This window comes from Gymnoscopelus braueri, assembly GCF_963280865.1.
Source record: "Gymnoscopelus braueri genome assembly, chromosome: 20".
Classification (NCBI taxonomy): Eukaryota; Metazoa; Chordata; class Actinopteri; order Myctophiformes; family Myctophidae; genus Gymnoscopelus; species Gymnoscopelus braueri.
The window spans coordinates 15121471-15139398 of NC_137622.1; the positions used below are offsets into that span (position 1 = coordinate 15121471).

Consider the following 17928-nt stretch of genomic DNA (forward strand, 5'->3'; position numbering starts at 1 on the left):
TTTTATTTATACTTACAATATATGGCACAATTATATTGTAGGACATTGTGGTTGAGCATGGGTATTCACTCTTGTCTTGATAAGAGTTTTCTGGTGGTCTTGCACCACCTAGTGGAAAAGTTCACATGCATTCTCCTCCAGCAATCAGAGCTGCCTGGATAGGTTATTTTGACCACCACGAGAAATAACGATGATGCATTTTAATTCTTGTACCTGTATGAGTGGTAGTGAGTGGTAGTGAACTTTGATTCTTGATACATACATACATACATACATACATACATCATACCTGCCAGCCTCAGACCGTCCGATAACAGGAGATTTTTTCCCGGGGGGGGGGGGGGGGGCTCTTGACCACGCTGGGGGTCCCCCCCCAGGAATTTTTTAACAGAGTAGATGTAATTTCCAGTATTCTGGTGGATTTAGGGAGTTTGTTACGGACTTGTAATCCGTGTTATTTCACCGTGATGGGGAGAGAACATTGACATATTGTGTGTGTGTGTGTGTGTGTGTGTGTGTGTGTGTGCAGAGCATTGTCTAAATTCCTGCACTCTGGCGCACTCTGCCGGCTGCAAATAGGCAGTGCACGCACTGAGTCACATGGGGGCGCGAGGCAATGACAGCGTGAGTCACATGGGGGCGCGAGCCAATGAGAGCGTGAACACAGAGACACAGATGGAGACACACACACACACACACAGTGACATAGTAAGCTCCACTTGGGCGGAGGCGCGGCTTCGCCATATTAAATAATAACATTTTGCTGGGACCCCCTGGAACCACCCCAAGGACCCCTGGGGGTCCCCGGACCCCACTTTGAGAACCAATGCTTAACGCTTTTTGAAAGTCCTGAAAAAAAAAACAAGACTCGCGCAACAAAAATCGGCAAGACACACCATCTCCGGTTTACTTCCCGTATCTGCATAGTCTCGCGTCTCTTGACGGCCTCCCACTTCACGCAGATAGCTACGCGAGACGCGAGACTATGCAGATACGGAAAGTAAACCGGAGATGGTGTGTCTTGCCAAATTATGTTGCGCGAGTCTTATTTTTTTTTGTCTATCTGCTGTTTTTGCTATTTTAGAATGTTTATGCTGAAAAGTAACAGTTTTGGCCATAATGAGGTTTCCGCTTGACAGAAAATATATTAATATTTATATTGTACATGCAAAATATATAGAGGATGAAATGCATAATTTATTAAATAATATAAAGGTAATATCAAATACATTGTAAAAAATTAGAGACATGATGCTCTATTATTAGTCTTTTATTATATTATTCCTTTCCTCTGAAACCCCTTTACTGTTACAGAGTAGAACTGCCTTAGAATCTCTGCTGATGATGTGGCCATAGCTGAATGGATAGAGAGCCTGCCTGGCAAGCCATAAATCCCAGGTTCAATACCAGGCCTCAGCAATGTGTCAAAGTGTCCCTGAACAAGACACTTAAAAGAATAGTTCACCCAAAATAAACTTATTTTCTATCAATTACACACTCCATGAAGCCTTGAATTCATGGAGATTTTTTTTGTTTTTGACACATTCCTGAGCACAGACTCAGACATATTGGTTGGATGCATGGCGCATATAATAGGCTATCGCATTGTAGATTAGTAGGCGATAATTCCAATATTCACTATACACTCCTCATGTTTAAGCCTAACTGAATTATATATGTATGGACTTGTATATAAATTGTATATATTTTTGGACGACTTGTGCATTTAATTTGTCGGCAATACTTTGCCACACTTTCTCCCTGGATCCATTTGCGGCCGTGTTTCCTTTCTTGCTTATTATACATTTTATTTCCTCGTATGATTCCGGGGAGACATCAAATTTCTCTTTTGGGTCTTGAGTCAAGACCCAGGCTCCCGGGGATAATCAAATTTCTCTTTTGGGTCTTGAGTCCCAAGACTCAAGACCCAAAAGAGAAATTTGATGTCTCCCCCCCGGAGCCTGGGTCTTGACTCAAGACTCTTTTGGGTCTTGAGTCTTGGGACTCAAGACCCAAAAGAGAAATGTGATGTCTCCCCAGGAGCCGGGACCCAAGCCTCAAGACTCTTGGGCTAAAAAGTTTGTGAACCACTGCCATTTAGAACAGTGGTTTTCAACCTTTTTCATGCCAAGGACCCCTAAATTCATATACATTTGGCCGCGGACCCCATCTGAAAATGTTTTGTGCCGGGGACCCCCAGAAGCAAAGATTTGAGTTAAAAATGTTCGCTTTAAAATTTTATATTATTTCAAAGATATGCACACATTTTCAAGAGTTTTCAAAAATAGCAGATCTACAAGCTCATAGTAGATCTGCTATTTTTGAATAGCCAAAGCTAAGTGGTTAAAAAATATTGTGACGCTATCAGTAGCGTACCCAGAGAAATAACAGGAGTCTCCTGGTGAAAACAGGAGAGTTGGCAGGTATGATTACACACATACATACTGTACATAGGGTACATACATAGCCAACATGCATACATACAAACATATTCTACTTTATATAATATTTAGAGGTAGGACCCAGTCACAACACCCTAGAATGGCTGTGACATTTCATGTATTATTTGGAATACCTGAAACGTATGTAATATCACAGCCAGTGCTACAGTACCTCCCAGTGTGCCATTCATTGGATTATATTTTAGTTATTTGCTTTTACAACAATTGTTAACTTTTTCTCTTGCTATTCAAATTTTTATACTCTCGTATAGGCTACCTGTTTGTGGGATGTAATGATACAAATATTGAATGTTAGATGTTATTCTCATGAAAATATATTCATAATTGGGTGATAATCAGTGGAGGAAAAAGTACTCAAATGTTTTACTTTAGTAAAAGTATCAATACTGCAATGTAGAAATACTCGGTTACAAGTAAAAGTCCGGAATTCAAAATGAACTTAAAAGTACCAAAAGTAGAAAGTACTGATTATGCAGAATGTCCCATTTCACAAGTTTTAAATATATATATATATATATATAATATAGGGCTGAAGTGGTTAATGTACGTTTTTGTAATCAAAATCTAAAAAGTAACTAAAGTTTTCAAATAATTGTTGTGGAGTAAACATATAAAAACATTTGCCTATGAGATGTAGTGGAGTAGAAGTAAACATACTGAAAATTGGAAATACTCCAGGAAAGTAAAAAATACCTCAAAATTGTACAATAGTACTTGAGTAAATGTACTTAGTTACTTTACACCACTGGTGATAATGCTCCACTGCTGCTACATTCTATGCACAGACAGTACGCGGTGCTTTCACTGGGGGTCGCTGTTTCCCGTACGTCCCTCAGTAGTGTCTCTGCAGTGGTGTGTCTACGAGGAGTGCGTTCGATTGTTGCAGCGCTCAATGGCGGACAGAGCGGGATGGTAGTGTTGTTTGCACCGAGAGGAGGACAACAATAACACCTTCAACTCAGTGGGAATTTCGGCGTGACTAGAGCCGCCACCGAGCAATTACCCCGGGGCGTGCACGACGACAACCCTCGCGCATATTTAAGGCCGACGTTTTGCGGTAGATAGTGAGTTCTCATCTTACGGGGGGCGACGCCGTTGCGCTTTTTTTTTTTTTACATGGTGGCTACTTGAAGCTAACTAGGCTAACGGTGTTTTTACATGGTGGCTACTTGAAGCTAACTAGGCTAACGGTGCTTTTTACATGGTGGCTACTTGAAGCTAACTAGGCTAACGGTGCTTTTTTACATGGTGGCTACTTGAAGCTAACTAGGCTAACGGTGCTTTTTTTACATGGTGGCTACTTGAAGCTAACTAGGCTAACGGTGCTAGCCAAACAGCAGAAAGATGGAGCTGGAGCTCATAGGGAAGAGGCTGCTGTTGCTCCTCGACGACGCGGCCAGCAGTTCCACTTCCGCGGCTACTACCGAACCGGAGCGTGTCACTCCCCCGGGCCGGACGGACGGCTGGCTCCGGGGGACGGTGAGGGCGGTCAGTGTCATCGGCCTGGCCGTCCCGGAGGCTCCCGGAGGAGGAGCAGCAGCAGAGACGACGACAACAGCAGCAGGAGCCGCAACAGGCTCGGGTCTCACGGTCAGTGTGTTTACATTTAAAACACAGTCCAGTCACGTACTGGGCCGAGTGGCCGTGAATGTTTCCCCATGATATTTTGGTTCCGTTTCTTTTCTCCATCCATTTAACCAGTGGTGCCATTTTTTTTGCGAGAGAAATAAGCAGCCAGGTCTAGGAAAACAAGCCCAAAAGAACCAACTACACTTTAAACCCATAATGGCTATTTGGAAAATAGCCGATCTACCACCTCATGCGACCCGTTGTGAGCGTGTGGATCTGCGTTTTAAAAATGAATAAATCTTAAAATGAAATGGAGTATTTTTTTTTAAAACATTCTATTCATGATTGTGTGGGGGTCCATGACATGAAAATATTTTAGAACTACTGATTTAAATCATAAATACAACATTTGGAAACACGCCCAAATAAGCCACTATACTTTAGAAACGAGCCCAAAATGAGCAACTACACTTTAGAAACGAGCCCAAATGAGCAATTACACTTTAGAAACTATCCCAAATGAGAAACTATACTTGAAACTAGCCCCAAAAACTGCAACCACCGATATTTACAAGCAACTTTACAGAAAAACAAGCCTTATAATACGTGGACATGGCAACCCTGATTGGAGCGCCGTCCACATTCACGTACTGGACTGGTCGCTCGTGTTTCCCCAGATATTTTGGTTACCGTTTCTCTCTCCATTCCATTTAACGTCGGCCGTTTTAACGGTCAGAGATACGATGACGCGTTAAAGTAAGAATGTTACGTGGTCTTGATGAGCGCGTGGCTCGATAAAAATGACGTATTTTCGACTACTTTGTTTCACGTCATTTCTTTGTCCTCTTGAGTCGAGCCACACATTCGTTAAGATGAACAGTGTTGCCAGGTTTCGCGAGAGAAACAAGCAACCAGGTCTACGAAAAATAATCCCAAAAGAAGCGAGCCCTTCTTCGCCCTTTAAACGTATACTTTGGCTATTTGAAAATAGCCGATCGTCAAGCTCACAGCGCGTTGCAATGCGGCTCGCTGTGAGCTTGTAGATCAGCTTTTTTTTTAAAGAGAAAAAACTTGAATTTTTTAAAGACATTTTAACAACTCAACTCTTGTATGGGGCACCCTCCCTGGCATAAAGTGTTTTCAGATGGGGGGTCCGTGGACAAAATAAATGCATGTTTATTTGGGGGTCCTTGACTTGAAAATGAGAAACACTGGTTAAAACAACATACAGGAAACAAGCCGCAATAAGTAACTATTCTTTACAAACACGCCCCAAAAAACTAATTACCATTTTTACTAACAACTTAAAGGAGGAGTTCACCCAAAAAATGACTTATTTTCTATCAATTGCACACCCTATGAAGCCTTGAATCCATGGATTTTTTTTTTGTTTTTGTCGCATTCCTAAGCTAATAATTTGATTCCCGTCTCCTACCGACTAATGTATCCGGTAGGAGACACAAAGTAGATTATTTGTGTCTCCTACCGGAAATACACACGGTCATCAAATTATTGTCTTAGGAATGCCACAAAAACAAAAATAAATCCATGATATCAAGGCTTCATGGGGTGTGTAATTGATAGAAAATAAGTAATTTCTTGGGTGAACTCCTCCTTTAACAGAAAAAGAAGCCCAAGTCGCTTATAGTAAGCGGACATGGCAACACTGAAGATGAAGTATAAATTAGACGGAACTCAAGACCGGGGATTATTTTTCGGCCCTCTGCTTTGTTAGCTCGTTTAACGTCATTAACTTCGGATATTAGTCGCAGTATCGCTGCAGTAACAGGGCAAAACATGGCGGCATTTGTGTTTTTAAAGAGTGATTTAGGTTTAGGTAGTTTGTTAGGTTGCCATATAAACAAACCCGTGGAGAGGGCTAACGTTAGCATTTAGGTGATGGTTTGTTTATAGTAAAGGCCTTGCAAGTTCAACCAAGGGTGAAATGAATCAATTCTCTTACTTATGAGGAAAGCATGCATGTTGTTTGAGCTGAAATTACCATTATGTTTTGACTAAAACCTGCAGATTGCTTGATTAGCTGATTTTTAGGATTATAAACTATGAACAAACTCAAATGGGTGGAGTCTCCCAAAGACTGCTTTGTAGTTATGGCATTTTCAACACAAATAAAAGCACTTGTGTTGTGAATAAAACAACATTCTGCAGAATGAGGTAGTGATGATGAAACAAGAGGTTAACATCAACAATACATCACCAAGACCGCAAGGACCTTTTTGGACGGACCTTTTAGACAAAGTATTATAAATGTAATTGTGATGTCTTAATTTTTTTTGCCCAATAAAAATTTCAATCAAAGAATTAAATTAAACAGAACCTGGTTTTAGTTTAGTTTTTATTTCCCCTGTGACACCATTTAAACGCATGTAAAATACATTTATTTGACCTGGTTTTGGAAATTTGTTGAACTTCCATGCATACAATGGACATACTGTGTATATTAATCAAATGCCAGTCTAGTATATCAGAAATGCAGTGTGCCAATCACAAGATATTATTACTGAATATTTGTCAAATAAAAAAAAAATGCAGAAGGTCATGGTGACCCAATTCCAGATTATTTTTTGAGGAGCAGCCATTATTTCACTCTTGTCTTCAAAACGAATTCCTGGGGTGGAATTTGTTCTTGTAGGTGCAAAGTGGTTCTAGTCCCTTTACTGTCAAGTTATGGATGGATTGATGTTGATTTGTTGCATGGATATTGCCCTACCAACCCTCAATTGCCTTCAAGTTCACAAATGGGGCAGTAGCCCAAGCCCACTGTGTGCTTGTGAAGAGGAGCAAACAATGGAGCACATCATTGAAGTTTGTTTTCTCCAAAGACTGAAAGGAGGATTGGTCACCCTCCATACAGCAGATAAGGAGGCAACTTCTTGGCTTAAGGTCTTTGCATTCGCTAAATTAATAAATTGAACTACTTTGTTTGGAGGCATAAAGCATCCATAGGTAATTTTCTCAGTCCAATTGTGTCCCTTTGCCTGATTTAGCCTTTATCTTTATTACATTGGAGAAATAATTTGACCAAGCAGCCTGTGACTTACTCTCTTGTCCAGTCAGCAGTCAATAACTTGGTGATGTCAAATATAATCGGGTAAGGATTAATTACGCAGTTTAGGTGTATACTTGTTTAATTTACCATTCAGCATCATAAAAGGAATGCGTCGGAAAAGCTGTGTTGGCGGTGATCAACAACAAGAGGTATGCACTCTATGGTAAAATGGTGTCACTCTTCAAAAATAATATATCTACAAGCTTACAACGTTTTTCATCGCAACTTTAAGGCATGATAGGCTATTGTAATCAATTTGCCATACAGTGGTCACACTGGGCTACAAATCCCTTGGCTTCTAAGGAGATACATACACAACTAGGGCCCTTACCAAGGATAGTTTAGTAGATACAACTCAACCAATGGGTATTGCATGCTTACATACAATCAGATTTAGCTCATTAGGGACATTGATGGGTAAGATGTTTTAGCAGCAGTGAAAAATCGCAAGACTCAGTGATAGTGTCTAGCAACTACAAACTTTGGGCAGAAGAAGCACTCAGGTATACAAGTCGCCACAATCTAGCAGTGGCAAAAAGGTTGCAGACAATGGCATTTCCTAGCTCTAATTAAGGAGAAGCTGGATTTGTTTCTAAAGTAGAAGCCTGTTGTTGGGTTTTCAATTGTAGTGGGTCCCGGGAACCACAGGGGGTCATTTCAATGGGTCCCCTTCACCGTAAGCCTAGAGACTAGATTAGTAAAATTAGGCTTAAAAGTTAATTGGCAATCAATGAAGCCTTAGAATTGACTTTTGTTTGTATTTAATACCAACTTAAGTTGCTGCAGTGCAAGCAGGACTGAGAAGAATCTAAAGGATTCCTTAAAAATCATACCATGGTATAAAATATATAGACCCACCGTTTCCATATGTATCGATAATGAATATTTGAATCAATCTCCCACAGTATCGACAGTATGGATACCATGCTCTCTCGTCTCTTAATTAACTTCACTTAATTTAAAGATAAGTTAATTAGGTAATTTAGTTACTTTTAAAGGCCTGATCTAAAGTTAATTTAAAAAATAAATGTTAAAAAGAATAACGTGATATTTCTTATGGTACCAGAGAAAGGCTCAGGTAAATCTTTCTGTAACAAAAACACACTCACAACATTTAATACAAATATAGTTTTATGACCTCAGTCTTGTCAAATTTCCTGTGGTATCGAAAATTATATTGAATGTTAATATTTTTCAAGGTATTTATTGTGTTGACTTTAGAAATGCCAGTATTATTGTGACAACACTTACACTACCATAATATACTTTAGAATTGAATGCAATGCAAGTACAGTATATTGTTGTCATCCTTGTTTGTTATTCTTAGAGTTGAATGGTTGACCAATTTTCTTTTTACATTTGTGTAGTAATTCTCTCTGTAATTCAAAAGACTTGATAGTATATATTTGTTATTGGTGACATACATAGGAGTGGGTCAGTGAGAGGTCTTTAATGATTGACAGACGGCTCTTTCAGGGAACTAGCCAGATGGATCACTGCTGAGCCATAAAAAAAGCCTAGTCTGTTGTTCAGTCAGATCCTTGTCCTCTGCTGAGTCAGATGAGATGTCCAAAATGTGTCTTGCCAGCACAGGGCACAGTCTTGTTCATAGTAAGAACATTTACCCTCACCCCTCCTAAAGTAACAACAATTGTCTAACTAGGACAAAAACACAATTATATTTAGCTATGAGGTAGCATGCTTGGTAAGTAGACAAGATATGTTCAGAGAATTTAGTGTGAAGGCGGTTACACACCGGCGAATATGCGAATATACGCAAAATTCGGACTCGTTCCGAATACTGGTGTGGAAGCTTGCATTGACTTTATAAGGTTTAAAAAAAAAACGTATTATTCGCATGAAAAAAATCGCCCCGGTGTGTAAGGACCTTAACCGTTGCAGCCAGATCTTTATTTTCATAATCCCAAACAATATACTCCTTAATACTCAACTTTTTTACTTTGTTCTACAGATATACCAGGATATATTTTAAACAAAACTAATATCCCTTATTAATACCCCAAAATAAATGTAATTGTTAATGTCATGGCCACTGGTATTGTACATTGCAGTATATTTATGTACTGTACAGTAAGTCAAGTTCACCAATATGATAGAAAACAAATAACAAAATGATGACTTCATGCGTATTTCCCTTTATTTTGATGGTAGTGCTGATATGAATACAAACAGTGTAATTATAGTTTCCTCCTACGCAAAACGGTGCAATTATGATCCCTTTGTTATCTGACCAGAACTCTTACTTCTAGTGTAGAATGGAGAGTAAAAGAGTAGGACAGGGTTCATACAAAAGGTTTGACATACGGCCAAATTCTCACAGAGCAAAACACTTTGGGCTGGGTTGAGATAATAGAAACACACACACACACACACACACACACACACACACACACTCTCTCTCGCTCAGTTAAAAGATACGTCCTGCATTAACTAGTCTGTTTACTTTTGCACAAAACTTTAATAGCAAATGTGAGTAAAACCGTACAGCCCTAAGGCTGGAGAAAACTTGCCTAACAGGGTCATAGGTTTATAAAGAAGGGGTGGGAGGATGGGGATCGTTGTGGCGGACTTACACATTGGATGTTGGGCGTGGCAGCACCCACCCCCACCCCAACCCGGCCTACTGCCTTGTCATTGAAACATTCTAGGGGGAAACACAGCCTTCCAATGCTGTTGAGTTTTAGGTGTATGATGCATTTCCCATTCCCCCCCCCCTAAGGATTTATTTGGGGCATTTTGTGCTTTATTTCTAATGGATATAGTTATATAATATGAACCACAATATAATTATCTTGAGTGATTTTATCACAATATATAGGACAAAAAAAATGTTGTACACGTTCCCGGGTTTGTGCGGTCATCATTTTGTCCAATGGATGCGATCATGTTTATCATTGTAAGCCGTGCTCATGTAAGCACACTGCACAGCGCACATTGACTCAAAGTAACAGGCAGTTAGGAGGCATTCGATGAAAGGAAGACAAACTGAAACTTGGCTTAGGTAGTAGTTAATAGGTAGAGCAGGCCGCCAATCGCGGCAACCAGCTGATCAGTGAGTCTAGGAAAGTGATAATTTGACAATTTCGAGAAATTTCAAAAGTGTGGTTGCCCTGACGCCAGTCATGGGTGCAGGCAGCCACCGAGATAAAAGGAATCCGCAGGGACAAATGGCCTTTATATGACAAACAATATGACTACTTGGTTACACAGTTACTTCAGTCATTCTAATTTCTTTCATGCTCCCTGTTTCTCCCATTGCAGGTGTTTTTGGAGATTGAGAACACTTCACAGCGGTCTTGGGTGCAGGTTTACGGGGATGGGGTGCGAGCCGTGCTGGTGGAAGACTCCATTATCTGGGCTACCCGCAGTGATGGTGCTGCGAGTGGAGGAGGTTCAACCGCTGCTTGGCCTGCTCTGGTAAGTGCATGCAGGACTTGAGAGTACTACTAGAGCAAGACTAGAGTCTTGGAACATTTTAAATGTTGCACTGGTTTAACTAAAAGGATAAGCTTGGTGCAATTCTAATACGACATAAATACTTTTGGTATTGTAGTGATCATTTCTAACTTCAGTTTAAGTGAGTGTGCCATCTTAAGTTTGGATCTCGACTGTTAAGCAACACATCTTGGTGTCCAAACAGTTTCCAGAAACGTAATACTTGATCTATCACCAATGATCTATCATTGTACATCGTCGTTTGACTACTGAGTGAGTTTTTAAGCCCTTGCATTTCTCTACCTCTCTCAGCCACATTTATCATGACAGTCTCTTTGTGATAGCAGTGAGCCTAGCAGCCTAGTAGTGCTTGCACATGTCAATAGGATGCTGCTCATGGAAGTAATTGTATCTTCACAACATTATTGTCCAAACAAGGCTGGAAAATCAACAATAAACGTTAATAGACTATAATCGATTTTGTCATATTACTGCATCAATAGTGCATCAAGAATCGTCAACGCCTGAATCGCGATATAGTGGAATCGATTATTTTCTACACCTCTACAGTGCAGAGCATTTCAGTGTAGCAGCAGTGTTGTCTTTGAGGAAAAAACATATATTTGTCTATATGCTGTAAATGTATATACCATCTATTCCTGTCTTGCAGCTGTCTGTGAACCAGGCTGCTTGGTGTTTATGCTGTAGTTTGTAATCTGTGTGTGTAGTATTGTACAAAATGGAGTAATGGTACACATAAAATCCATTGCTCCTCCGTTTTGTCGTCCGGCATAAGCCAGATGGGAACTGCGAGGTTCCCAGTTCGATCCCGGGCTCCCCCAAAGTTGGTGTCGAAGTGTCCTTGGGCAAGACACTGAACTCTACATTGCCTCCAATGAGTCTGTCTGCGCTAGCTTGCCACCATTGGTGTGGGAAAAGTGAGGACGCTGGCATCAACTGCTCGCCGCTTCACCTCTCATTGTATGAATGATTGAAACCGCTTTGTAAAGCACTTGGAAAAGCGTTATAAAAATGCAATTCATTATTATTATTTAATTCGTTATTCATATGGTTTTCAACTGATGTATCTGGGGAATGCAAATTTCCATAGCTGGCTCTAGTGATCATCTGACAACCAAACCCATAAGTGGTAATGTGATCGACAATATAAATGTTGCCCGAATGTACTTTTTAAACCATCGGCGTCTGGGCCAGCAGAACGCACAAGGCACTTGCCCGTTGGGGCCAGTGAAAATAATGCCATGAAAATAAAATAAGTAAAATACATTACAGGGTCCCCACGGTCATGAAATTCCTGGAAATATTTTGAAATTGAAAAGAAAATTATCCAGTACTGGAAAAGTTTGGGAATTGATCAAAGGTCCTGGAATTTATCAAGGGTCCTGGAAAAATATTTGGCTATGCATTGTTTTTGGCTATTGATTTTGTTAATACAAAACATTTTCATAAACATGTATAACATTACACGAAATATGTAACATAAGTAGTTTTTCGCCGAACGGGCTGTGTGATGGCATATATTATTTAAATAAAATAAGTCATAATGAGTCTTCCAGGATGGAAGACTCATTATGGATGCCATAATGAGTCTTCCAGTGAGCTATGCCCTAATTTTGCACGAAATTTTGAATGAAATTGTACTATTCTATATTCTATGCTTTATTTTTGCTACACTGCCTATCTTTGGGCATTCTACATAGGAGTAAGAGACACATTATTGCGCTGAATGATTGTTATATAGGCCTGGAAATTGGGCTAAATATTCTGGAAAAGTTTTGGAAAAGTTTTGGAAATTCATTGCTAAAAATGTGTGGGGACCCTGACATTAACATCTATTTCACATTATTTCCCCTGTGGTACTATGTTTTGTAATGATTTCTATGAAATCGTCTTGGTAATTACCGTAAAACATAGCATTACGAGAGCCTGATGTCATATTGATTCAAAGACACACCTCAGCACACCTGCAAGCAGTTCACAGCTTGCTCTCTCCCGCGATGCGCGCATGCTCATGTTTACGCAAAGACGTTTTCATTCATCTTAATTCTTTTTAAAAACCACCAGTATCTGGCCAAACGCCGGGTAAAAAATGAAAAAAGTCGCCAGAAGATTTGAGGGAAAGTGAAAGGCAGTATGAGAAAAGTTTCAACCACAATTGGCTTGATGAGATTGCAAATGAGGTATTTTATTAAATCTGCAGATCAATGCTAACATGAAGATAATTAAGTTGAATAAAAGATAACGTAGCCTATACTCGCTATGGTTATGCTCGAAAACGTCGATCTACAAGCTCACAATGCACGCACATTTTCCCTTAATGTCTACCCCTATGCTCTCTCTACCTTGGGCTTGCATCCTTGAATTGAAGCCAGCATCTGGAATTATAATCAAAGCATCAGGAGAAGTTTCGGAAATTATCCAGTACACCGACCAAACCATCGTTCACAAAGTAATGACTTTGCCCACAACATGAAAATAAATTTTTGGGTGGCCTTAACTCCGTCACTGCCAGACTAATTTCTGGCGCTGTTTGCCCACTGACAACGATTTTTTTTTACCATACGGTACAGTGCGCGTGCACTGTACCGTGCCGTACCTTGCGCGTGAAAAAAATTACTGGCCACACGCCGTCCTACTCAGTGTGGCCTCCACGACACCACTGGTAACAACTAATTTAAAACGATATACATATTTTGAGTCAGTTTGTGAAATGGATGCATAGGCTATTATTAATGTATATCCTATCAACGCATTGTGTGCTAACACAGACTCGCTGAGTAAGTTGAAAGCAGGTGGCAGCAGTGCAGCTGTGTGTGTGTGTGTGTGTGTGTGTGTGTGTGTGTGTGTGTGTTTTGCAGGGAGAGAGGAGAAAAGGAGTAGAGAACGAGTGAGTGAAATTATGTTATGAAGTAAGTTTTGTAACCTTAGAAATGATCTTTTTGACAACAGCTGAGTTCATTACAGAACTTTAGCATGCGCTTTTTATTTGGAGAAGCGGCCTATATTGCTCGCTCGTTGAAGGAAAATTTACACGATAAAACAAAAATTTGAAACTAGATATCGTCCTGTAGCCTACTTGTCCATGACGTAAATTATTCCCTTGAGCGACATGCACTGTATGCAAAGAGGGGAAATGAGCTGCGTCGCTCTGGGACGGTAATGTTGAGTGGAGTCGGGCACAGCAGAGTCGTTAACTTAACTACTGTCAATCACCTTCTATTGTTTTTCTAAGTAGGCTATCTGATGAGACAAGCTGCTGGTGCAAGAGGCAGCAGCAGTAGGGACAGTGATGGAGAGGAATGGATGGCATACAGCAGATACACAATACAATTTATTATAGAAAAACATCGACATTCCACAACCCTTTAATGGTTGTGGACTGTGTGTTTTCTTTTGTTCCCCAAAACATCTTACACGCCGGCTTGGACGCCTTCGCGTGCTGCATCTGGCCTGTGGGCTGTCAGCTTGACACCCTTGCTTACCTAGGAGTCATAGCATGTCATCATGTTATAACAACACCTTGTCTTCCTCATCAGGCCTTCCGTTGTCTAGTGGACAGAGTGGGGTTGGGATCTCTGGTTCCAGTGGAGTTCTTTGGAAACAAGTCTTTTGAATTCCTCCCCGACAACAAATCCGTCCAGAGGTTTGAGGTGTGTACATACAATTAATTAAATCCATCACAACTGCAACGTTCATCTCGGTACCCCATTTTGTTAAACTGTGGTTTGTGTCTGTGTGTGCAGGTGGATAAAGACATCAGGCACACGTTGCTGTTGGAGCAGCCCACTATTCAGAATGCCATCTCCAAGTGGTGGAAGGATTTTGAGCTACAGGAGATCTTCAGGAAGGGTGAGCCAGGGTCTTTCTGTTAGGACATTATCACTGGAGTTGGAGTAAAGACTATGTCATGTCTCTGTTTGCAGTTAAGCTGTAAGTCCTCACTTCTACTCTACTGTGTCCGCGTTCTACGCCAGAGTTTAATCATTGCATTTCCTGCTTCACTTAGGTTCCTACACCATACAGGGCCGCAGGGTTCGGGTGTACCAGCCAGAAGAGTTTGAAGAGTGCTGGGCCCTTGGACTGGTATCCCAGCATGACCCTGTTTCACACATTATGGAGATCACCATGGACAAGGTAAACCATAAACAAATTCTGTTGTAACTTAATTTGCTTATAGTATGGATGCGTAAAGGGATTATTTATTGGTCTCACATTTCTGTTAATAGGGAGATGAGAATCAGACGGTAGATCCTCGTGTGATACATGTAATGCTGGCAGAGAATGAGGTAAGTCTTAACGCATGGAAATCATTGTAGGATGTTGTAATTTGGGTCACACAGTTTCCTTTTTCAGACTTTTTTTCTCCTTTCTCCTCAGCTCGGCAAGAATGGTCGACGCAGGAAGGAGGGTGAAACCGCCAAGGGCGACAGTGGCCGCCGGCGTAGAACCACCTCCGAGGGTGAGGATGACGTGAACATGAAACGATTTAAAGGCGCAGGGGAGGCAGTGGCCGATGGACAAGGTTGTGGTGATTCCGCCAAAGCTTCAGTGGAGGGTTTGGTGTGGGGAGATGCAGGTGGAGGAGGAGCCAGAACCAACAGCGCCACCAAAAACGGCACCTCTCCGGAAGCAGTGTCCAGCCCCAGCACCACGACTTCACCCCAAATGGACCAATCAAACGCTCCCCCTCGCCACCATGCCTACATCAAGGAAAACGGCCGCGCGCTGCCCACGCAAGGGGCGGCGGACTCCACCACCCACATGACTCATACCCCCACCCCTCCGCCCCTGAAACCGGCCCCCTCTCCCTTCTCCAACGTGTCTTTCCCCTCACTAGGCCAGATGCCATGCCTGGTCCCTGGAGCACCCGGCCCCAAGGCCCCAGCTCCTCAGTCAGACAGAGAGGAGCCATCCCAGTCATCATACCCTAAAACGGCTGCTCTTGTGTCCCCGGGCCCTGTGACCATTTCTTCATCTTCTCATGGTGGTGGTCCCAGCGTGGCGCTTTCAGCCCCACAGGGAATCGGCCCCAAAGCGTCAACTTGGGGGAACCCAACAGAGGTGAGCCGTGTAATGTCTGTCAACCATGGTACAGTGAATGTCTTTATATAGACTGGGCAAAACCTATTACAATTCGATAAAAGGGTGTACCAAACTTTTCTCAGTTGATTCTTATGTGTGTGTTTTTTCCTGTAGAATCCATTTCTGCCATGTACATTTTTGTATTGTGCATAATTAATTAGATAATTAGCATATTCACAAATATGACGCAAATATGCATAAGTATCAACTGAGAAGTTTGGTAAACCCTTTTATCGAATTGTTATAGGGTTTTCCCTGTTATTTTCACCCATGTGGCAAATTATTTGCCACATGGGCGAAAATAACAGGGAAAAGTTTGGTACAACCTTTTAGCGAATTGTTATAGGTTTTGCCCAGTCTAATAGTAGTTCTCACTTTCAGGACTACAATATCAAATATCCTCATTATACAAATATAAAAACAGTACAAAGTTATATACATCGTGGGTTAATAATGAATAGCCTGAAAGTGTATTCTATTCGGTTACTTCAACTTTATAATGCAAGTATAAAGACAGTAAGATTCATTAATACATATTTAATCGGTTACCTAAGAAATTGTATAGTTGGTTGGCAGGTATGCATTGTTGCATAAGTGCAGGTCGGGCAGGTGAAGTCTCTTAAGTGGGATAGTCTAGTGAGTTAAATTACTGCGATAGTAAACTGTTTTGCTGAGGAGGCCTCATGTCTAATGTCTATTTTTTATCAGACATGACCGTGTTATTGTAACTGATGTAATAATATATTGTTGCATTGTTTTGTGCTCCAGGGCTCTAAGACCACATCAAGTTTTGGTGCACCCCAGACCCTGCCTGGAGCTGCTCCTGTATTTGGAGAAGTCAGCTCCCAGGCCAATGGAGCCTCAGCCGCCGCCAAGGACTCCTCCAGACCCTTCGGCTTTGGCTTCGGAGGGGCCAAGAATGGGTCCCAAACACAGCAAGACCAGAACTTGTTTTTACAGTGCATGACCAAGAGCCCTGGTTCCAACCAGACTCCAGTTTCTGGTCAGTCACAATCCAAGGACACTAATTACTTCACAGCCGTGTCAGAGAGCCTGAGTAAAGCACCTCCGAGTCTGATCAAGCCTGCTGCTCCCACCGATGGGCTGAAGAAGTCTGCCATGGCCCCGACATCAGCGGGGCTCTTTGGGTCGGCACAAGCCTCCAAAGTGCCTGAGGCCCATCCGACTGGAAATGGAGTGCTCAACAAGCCTTTTGGAGGAGACAAAACATCGTCATTCGCAGGCATGAGTGGGGCTGGAGCGATGAGAGGTACTGGTCTGAACATGGGTACCGTGGCTCCTGCAACTACAGCCCAAGGCTCTGCTAAAAGGAGTGGCAGTAACTGTTCCAAGTCTGCAGACAGCCACCAGAACCTGTTCCTGCAGGGCTCCAAAGAGCCCTCTAACCCGTTCCTGACGTATGGAGACAAGACACCACACACTTCCTTTGCTGGCCTTTCTGGGTCCGAGGCAGAGAATCTGGGCCCTGGCTTGGACAGTAAGCCAAACCTGTTTACTATGGCAGAGCCGCCTAAAGGTATGCTTTCTTCCCCCTTTGCTGCTCTCTCAGCAGCGACTTCCACTAGTTCCTCTTCTTCTCCAGGCCCTGCTTTCTCTCAGAGGTCACAGAGTGAAGGACCCAAACCTGAGGAGGAAGAAGAGGAGCAGAGGCCCACCTCCACCTCCGCCATCCCTGTGTTTGGAAGTGGAGGTGGAATTGAAGAGGCACCTGTGTCCTTTGACCAGAACCAGGAAAGGGGCCAGGCGTCCAAGCGTGACTCTGACTCCAGCACAAACAGCGACCTCTCAGACCTGAGTGACAATGACGAGAGCACAGACAGAGGCCAGGGCCCAGGAGGAACATCAGGCCTTGCCAAGGACGGTGCCGCGCTTCAGAAACCTAAGATCTCTGTGGCTGCAAAGAGCCGTCCACGCAACAAACCCTTCAAAGGTAAGCTTTGAACAGTATTGGCAAGCCCATAATCGTATAATGTATGTTCATAAGTGCGCAGGGTGTTCCACAATATAAATAGGTCCTTCATAAAAGCTAAAGGGTTTATGAAATGTGCAGCCAGTCATAACAAACATGTACAACATGTATTCTACTGATCTTTGTGCAGCTTATATGAAAGGCCTCTATTAACTTTAAATAAGACTATTAGGCAGACACAGACTATAGCAATCACCAAATAATGTCAAACAACCCCATCTCCATTGTGTTGGTCATTGTTCTGTTGGAGTAAACCTCAAGTAAAATGGCCGCTTGAT

General features: G+C 42.0%; 1 protein-coding gene across 3 annotated transcripts in view; it reads left to right on the forward strand.

The window, feature by feature from the left end:
- Positions 1–3344: 3344 nt before the first annotated feature.
- The window catches only part of kdm3b (lysine (K)-specific demethylase 3B), a 29297-nt gene continuing 14713 nt past the window's right edge, over positions 3345–17928 (forward strand). For 2 of the 3 annotated variants that reach the window (XM_080416688.1, XM_080416690.1), the window contains exons 1-8: positions 3345–4052; positions 10384–10539; positions 14115–14228; positions 14322–14427; positions 14585–14712; positions 14805–14864; positions 14956–15639; positions 16429–17611. In XM_080416688.1, the coding sequence (XP_080272814.1) occupies positions 3807–4052; positions 10384–10539; positions 14115–14228; positions 14322–14427; positions 14585–14712; positions 14805–14864; positions 14956–15639; positions 16429–17611 (2677 nt within the window). In that variant the 5' untranslated portion in view covers positions 3345–3806. The remainder of the gene's footprint in view (positions 4053–10383; positions 10540–14114; positions 14229–14321; positions 14428–14584; positions 14713–14804; positions 14865–14955; positions 15640–16428; positions 17612–17928) is intronic. The other variant, XM_080416689.1, reaches the window with a different exon arrangement.